Source organism: Platichthys flesus, chromosome 13 (genome assembly GCF_949316205.1).
Source record: "Platichthys flesus chromosome 13, fPlaFle2.1, whole genome shotgun sequence".
In the NCBI taxonomy this organism is placed as follows: Eukaryota; Metazoa; Chordata; class Actinopteri; order Pleuronectiformes; family Pleuronectidae; genus Platichthys; species Platichthys flesus.
Genome location: NC_084957.1, coordinates 21239583 through 21247203, shown reverse-complemented (window position 1 = coordinate 21247203; position 7621 = coordinate 21239583). Strand labels below are relative to the sequence as shown.

At 41.3% G+C, this 7621-nt stretch overlaps 1 protein-coding gene across 1 annotated transcript; it reads left to right on the top strand.

Annotated features, from left to right (window-relative positions):
- The first annotated feature begins 1395 nt into the window (after positions 1–1395).
- On the top strand, positions 1396–2559 carry LOC133967121 (zona pellucida-like domain-containing protein 1). Its single transcript, XM_062402360.1, has one exon. The coding sequence runs from the start codon at positions 1396–1398 to the stop codon at positions 2557–2559; it is 1164 nt and encodes a 387-aa protein (XP_062258344.1).
- The last annotated feature ends 5062 nt before the right edge of the window (positions 2560–7621 follow it).

Sequence of the window (7621 nt, the reverse complement as noted above, 5' to 3'; positions counted from 1 at the left end):
TGTGTGGTATCCTGTCAGTGTCTTTCAACAACAATAAGAGTTTGGTCTACAGTAAGAAAAGGTTAATTGCAAATGGTCGAATATTAACACAAATTAATTTAACATGAAAAAAGTAACTTTGACCACTCAAAACAAGAACAAAAGACTTAATTTGATTACATTTTGTCAAACAGTTGAAACACCTGTTACCACCATGTTCCTTCAAATTAAAGCTGTTACCTGTGTAACTTGTTAACATTAGATTGAACAATAAAATACTTATTTTCCAATTCTTTTAAAATCTTAAAATCTGTTTATGTCATTGCGATGTTTGTTTTATTAGAATGATACATATACTTTTTTACTTCACAGCAGTGTCATTGAAGACCTGCCTGCTCTCTGTCATCATTTGGTCAGAATTATTATCTTTGTCTACACTGCTTGGATTCATTTACCTTTATGATCCTGATCCTGCGGTGTCAGCCTGTCCTTTCAGCAACAGACTCTGAATATAAGCTGGCAACAATAGCTGACCAGTATGTATTGTTCCAACACATAATAGGCTGATGTCTGCCCCATATGTGACACAAACATGAATGCAAAATCTGCCAAATCCTATACACATACATACAATGAGAGAATGTTGTTATTAACTTTTTTTTTTATATTTCACCGGAATTGTTATAGTCAAGATCAAAATAATTAAGAAGCAGTGTAAAACTGTAAAACATGAGAAACATGTTAATTTAAAGACTCAATTGAATAGAACGTGTTATGTATTTTGCCTTAAACCCCGATCATTGCAATGTCGAGTCTGATCTTTGAGTTAGATCTCACGCTGAAGATGTTTTTGTTTAGTAACAAAATCATCCTTCTTCTATGCGTTGTTTAAAATTACAATTAAATTATGTCAAAGAAATTTCAGGATGAAGTTAGAGCTCAGTGGCGAAATTATCCTGTGGGTCACTGCCATCCATCCAAACCAGGTCATATTCGAAGATGTGGGGCTAAAACTGGATAGAAGAACCTTCACTGCATTGTGTGAATTTCTTACGACCCCATCTCATATTTTGTTATGTTCACTTTCTTCACGGTAGCTTAGTGATAGGGGCATGAAAATAAAGCCATTCTCTCTGTATTTCAAAACAGGTAGATGAGAAGCATCTACCTGTTTCTCCTGTTCTCTTGCCCTTAGGATATTGTTCACCCTGGAACTTAATACAATGCAGTTGTTAACAAATAGCAAGGTACTTGACCTTCTTTTCGACCAATCCCATAGGACACACTTACCTATAAAGACCCTGAACGCAGCCCTAACCTTTCAAACAAACTGAGGAGATGTACGAGTCTGCAAGCAGCAGGATCAAGGTTTCAGAGGAGAGATTAACCAATTCAAGGCAACGCTGAAGAAACACAATGAAGACTCTTTATCTTTTACTCGCCTTGATAGTCAAAAGTAATCAGCTAACGGTGGATGAGTGTGGAACAGAAGCAAGAAGGCCACGGGCTGATGACATTGCAGTGCAGTGTGGTACTTCATCCATTAGTCTGGTGATCCAAGTCTGCCCAGTCATCTACACTGGCTACAACAACACTCTACTGATCCTGAACTCAATGTTGGACACAACCTGTAGAGCAACCCTTGATGAATCTGTGAGTCCACCTGTTGCCCGCTTCGACTTCCCCTTAAACAGGACCAACGCCTGTGGAAGTGTATTCCGGACAACCAGTGCTGCTGGAACAGGTATATTCTCCGACTTCTCCAACATCCAGACGGTCAACATCAGCGGCATAGTTCGGTCCGTTGATCTCACAACTGGCACAGTCACCTACAATGCTGAGCTTAAGTACTACTACTCCTGCGCCTATCCCTTAGAATATCTGGTCAACAACACCCAGATCGATGTGTCCTCTTCCTCCATTGCCATCAAGGACAACAATGGAAGTTTCATCAGCACCCTGAGCATGAGGCTGTTCAGTGATTCCGATTACAAAATACCCATGGTCATTCCACAGCTCGGGATTGAATTGAGGACCAAGGTGTATGTTGAGGTCAAGGCGACTAACTTGACGGGAGAGTACCATATCTTGCTTGACCGGTGCTACGCCACCATCTCACCACTGCCTTCTAACTCCAGCTTCTTCAACCTGCTTGTCCCTTGCTCCAAGGATCAGTTCACCACCATTATTGAGAACGGTGACAGCCAGAGCTCCCGCTTCTACTTCCCAGCCTTCCGCTTCATCGAGCAGCAGGATCAGACCGTGTCCACCTACCTCCTTCACTGCATCACCCGACTGTGTGAGAAAAGCACCTGCAGCGCATTCAAGCAATGCAGCAGCCGGAGGAGGAAAAGGAACACCGTGGACACAGCTGCAGAGGGGATTGACCAAACTTACACTGTCACCTCTGGAGTGATCATCACCAAAGCTGATACTGGCGAGTCAAAAGAGAAGCCCCTTGCTGCTGGAGAAAAAGATGAATCTACTGTAGGGCTTGGGGTGACTGTCGGCTTTCTCATTGTTGCTTGCCTTATTGCCCTTGGTTTTGCAGCCGTGTTTTACAAACGGCTCAAGATCTAAGGAGGCATCCATAAGATGAACGTTTCCTCCAACATTTTATTTCTCTGGTGGAGGACTAGGCTCAGCTCATCAAACATCTGTCGGGCGATCTTTTTATGTCAGTCAATGTAGTCCTAAGTGTGTATCAGTCCTGGTATGATAGTTGGGAAATTTAGAGGATTCAGTAGACTTTGCTAGTGTCATACATTCTTCATTCCCTGACTAAGTAAAACTTTGAGTGTTGATGCATGTATGCACGTTTTAAGCTTTAAACAAAAAATGTAATATTAAAAAGGGTTACTGGAGGGAAAATATCCCAAAACACCCCGTCTTCATCATAAATGTGGAATCTGTTGATAGTGTTGAATCTTTGAAAGTGAAGTCAGAGAAACTTTCAAAGTATTATATCTAAGTTGTTGAATTCTTAATTTTTCAGCAAATAAATCTGTTTTTCATAAAACTGAAAAAGCTGCACTGGCCGAATCCAGAAGCTGCTTTCGTTTTCACTGAGTTGACACCAGCTTTCAAACTAACCCATTGATTGAGTCCACAAAGCACATTTGGCCCCACCACGCTAATGTTCATTTCCTGCTAGCACACACAAGTAATTTAGTGACAAAAAAAATACTGAAGAGTGGGAACAGTCCTCTCTTTCTCTTTCTGTCTGTCTGCTTGTATCATTGTAGTTGATGGGCAGAGGGGGAAATTGATTAATGTGAGGGGGAAAAATGGGGAAATTGAAGCTCCAGGACAACAGCAGCATATTTGATCATTTATATGAAATATGGCTCGCGCCAAGTGAAAAAAATTGACCTGACGCCGAAACCATAGGTGCAGAGTGAGAGGCGTAAGGCTGTCTTCCATGTTTGTTAACCATCACTGATTTCTCTGCATTCATCTACTGCTGTTTAAAACAAGGAAAATAAACATATTAATCAAATTCAGCGTCCTTCATCATTGTATTAGATGTGAACATGTCAGCATGTGTGTGTGTGTGTGTGTGTGTGGGGGGGGGGGGTTAACAATTGATCCCATTGTTTCTAGAGTAATAAAAAACAAAACAAATGATAGGTTAAGGCTCAAAACATTATTTATGAACATATTTGAAAATAAGGCTTGCTGTACGTAATGGAATGTTGCTTATTTATTATAGCATCTGAGAGAAATACATGCAAAACCGCAGAAAGACCAATATAATACATCTATCAAATACAATAAGCTCAACGATGCACTATGCATTTTCGTTTTAGGCCGCATGAATGTGGACTGCTTTTCCAAGTTTCCCTGTCTCCTTTGTGAAAGTCTCCCGGGTGTCCTCTGGCCCCTTGAGGCCTGTGTATATGTCAGAGGAGGAAGCAGCCTGACGATGTGGACACACAGAGCAGTATATCTCTGACCCCTCTGGGCCACAACCGTCCTGTCGCAGTGTGACTTGCTCCGGAGGTGAAGGTTGATGAATTGAAAGAAGATGCTGAGCCCCTTTTCACAAGGGTTATACGACCAGACCTGAGATGAAACGTTTTCACTAATAATTATTTGTGCTTCTTTGAATTCTTCTGTAATGCCATGTAATCAGCCTGTTTCCTGCTCCAGGAAACGGTGACATACAGGAAAGTATACAAATACTCATGCAAGTTGGAACATCGTAGTACCACACAGCTAAATGTATGTATACCTGCTTGCAGACTGAGGATAAATGGAAGTTTAATAGTCTTCATTTTGGAAAGTTGCTACTGTAAGGTTGAAAGTTAATTCATTGTGCTTCATTACGTGTTTGTTTATTGTTTACAGAACCTTCATGTTACACCACAAAATGTATAAAACATATGAGACCCAAAGCCCCTCACCTACATCCTCATCATGGCCTCTGTCTCAGGTGACACACGGATCTGGAGTTTACTAACCTGTGAGGTACACCAGTATCTTCATGGGAGAGAAGCATTTATTTTAACACCAGTGAGTCCCCCGACTCTGGTTGACTGGAAGGATGAGGATCAAAGTATAGTTGTCCCCTTTGTCTCCACTTTTATTACTTAATTTTCTTACATTTTCAGTGCATTATTTGTATCCACAGTTGAAGTCTGACATCAAGAGAAAACCTCAATGACAGTCCAGAATAAAGTGTAAATAAATAGAAAGGCATTCAGCTGAATGCTGAACTCCGGCAAGGCTAGTCTCCTTAATCCGACATTGAATCAGTTAAGTTCGATTGGATGTAGCTTTGAAACTAATACAGATACATACAAACTGTTGATTCTTAAGCCACATTATCTCAGCTACACGGTGATGCTATTTACAAGGTTGTATATTCATTACTTTCATGAAACCACGTGTATATTTGCTAGATCTGGATTTTTATTGGCAACAGACGATATTCGTCCCCTAAATAAGCTTGATTTCTTTCCGTAAAGATCCATGCATTATTCAATGGCAAATGTAATGTCTTGCAATGATAAAATAATAAACACAACATCCTGGATCTGGCCCTTTCTCTGGCTTCATGACAAAATTCATCCATCTGCCTTTCCAAGCAGGTCCAAAAAAAAAACTACAGTGATTATTTGCAAATACTACACAGTATGAGGTGGGAATAAGTCACCCTATAAGCCTCATGGTTTAAAAGAGCTGTACACGACGAGCAGGTCCCTACTGTATCTGTCTACTGTAGTAAAAGATACAGGTTACGGTGTGATGGAAAATCCAGAGTTTCAGAGGAAACATTTGGCATTGGCACACACACACACACACAGGAGCAGAGCTACTTAAACCCTAAACCTGATCAGATCATCATTTGCTGTGCACATAGGCGAATCTGGTTTTGAACATTTTCCCAGAGTCATGCTGGGTTTGAGCTATGACACTTCAACATCCAGTGAGGTTTGGCGAGGTTATGATAAGCGAAGGAGAACAAGAGGAAGAACGAAATGGAGAGAGAGGCAGTAGGAAGGAGGCCCGTTCTTTGATTGCCCTCCCGTGTGTAAGCATTATACATTCTATGAGATGTATTCTCTCAGGCTCTTTTCAGGGGAGTTGAGTGCTGGAAAGTCTATTTGTCTCCTCGACTGTCCCTGACTCCAGCTGGCATGGATATGTGCAGTATGCATGGAGCAGATTGAATTTCATTTATGCTCAGATTCAAGCACTAGTCATATCTCAGAGGCAGAGCCGCAGAAAATCTCATGGGCTGAGTGAAACCACAAAGATCCAGTTGTGTTTTTTAGGCAAAATGTATGTAAGTGATTCGAAAGGGCGAGACTAGATAAAGTATAGAGATTATTCTGACTGAGGCAACTAGACATCGCTCGTCAACTTTTTGATATAAATGCAGGTTTTAAAACTCAGATGATATATTTTTGAAGGAACAATTTCATTTTCAGACTGGCGGAGTCCCTGAAACACAACTGAACAGTGGATATTACCCATGATCCCCAGCTTCCTGAACCAGACGAACTTCTGCTCTAATAAATCCACCAAACTCTGTTTAGAATTGTTCATATTTTCAAAAGTTTCCTGCTGAATATTGGATACAAACAGTTTTTTTTAACTAATCTATAGTTCAGCTTTACTCTTTAACCTGCTGGACCTCATTCTAATCGTACCCACTCACCAAAGTTACATAGAACAGAAGTTCTGAGAGAGGAAACATTCTCTATGTTCACAACCATCAAACTCTTTTTAATCAAAAATGTTTTGCATAGTGTTGCTTTATCAAGGGCTCTGTTCCGTTCTAGTGTACCAGTGAGCCAACACGGACCTGGACTGCTAAACAGAAGCAGCTGAATGTCATTTTATTATCTGCACATCGCTTTTTCTACTGTGACATGTAAAAATGTCTTTGTGAAAAGTGCTAGGCTTTGGAATGCATATGTAGTAGATTGTTTCAGCCAGGAAATCCGAGAGAGGCCAAACAGCATGGGATGTAAAATAAAATGCTACAATAAAACCTGTAATGAAATCAGAAACCAGGTGGCTTTCAGATACTGTATATCAGCGTTATGTATCCTGCGATGGCCTCGTGGCCCTGGTGTGCTGATATGACAACAGCAAACGGCCTTGAGCAGCGGTAGTGCGATGATCGCTGAGCATGCTAAACGTATTACTTCAGTTTACGGCTCAGCAGCAGGAGGCAGGCCGGCTGGAGGACGGAGGAAACAGGAGGAGGGAGACCTGCTGTCCGTAAACACATGAGAGTGTGCATGTGTGTGAGAGAGTGTGTGTCAGAGTGGGAAAAAAATACCCAAACCAACGTACCTGTCGGATGCAGTTTCATCAACTTAACTGTTAAGCTCTTCATATTTCCATACCACATCAATCACGTTTCTTTCGGCCATTCTTGATTTATGCGTTAACATCTGGATTTTCAAATATCGCAGGAAGATTACAAGTAAAATCATTTCTTCTACTGGGTCATTTTCTCTTTATTTGTGTATTATTAAAAAGGCAAGCTTTGCTTTCTCATTATAAATCTTGGTGCAGATTGTTGAGTTTTTAGAAAATAACACAGACTCACAATTTCAGCTCCATAAATCTGCTCCTCCCTGCAGAGAGAGATGACACTGCCCCCGGTAGAGCTGGGATGGGTAGACAGAGGGAGCCGCATATATCATATCAGCAGTACATGGACTCCTGCAGTTCAAGTTAAAGACGGACACGCTTTCAACTATCTGTACGTATGCATGTTCATTTCTTTAGGTCTTCAAATGTCCTGACTGTCCCCGAAAATGTGGAATTGAACTATATGTGGTCAACTACCTCAGAGATAATTCAGTTGTATATGTGTGTAGAGGTGAGACGGGTCTGGTACATATATGTATGTTTAAACAATATCTCCTGCTTGTGATGCTGTGTCAGGCACGGCCCATATTTTTCAAATAGCTCAACGACTATAATATGACATTTATAGTCGTTGAGCTATCCATTATCTGTAGGCTACCATTATGCCTTAAGGGTCTCTGTGGGTTGAAGCCAGGTTCACCCTGAACACGTTGCAACCATTCCACGCTTACACTCACGTCACACAGGGGCCTCCGCCAAGGCCCAACAGTCGCCTAACATCTAATCTAGACGGTAAGCGTGCTGCGTC

Bases quoted from the DNA above. Each gene is read 5' to 3' on its own strand.
- LOC133967121 (XM_062402360.1), top strand. From the start codon at position 1,396: ATGAAGACTCTTTATCTTTTACTCGCCTTGATAGTCAAAAGTAATCAG.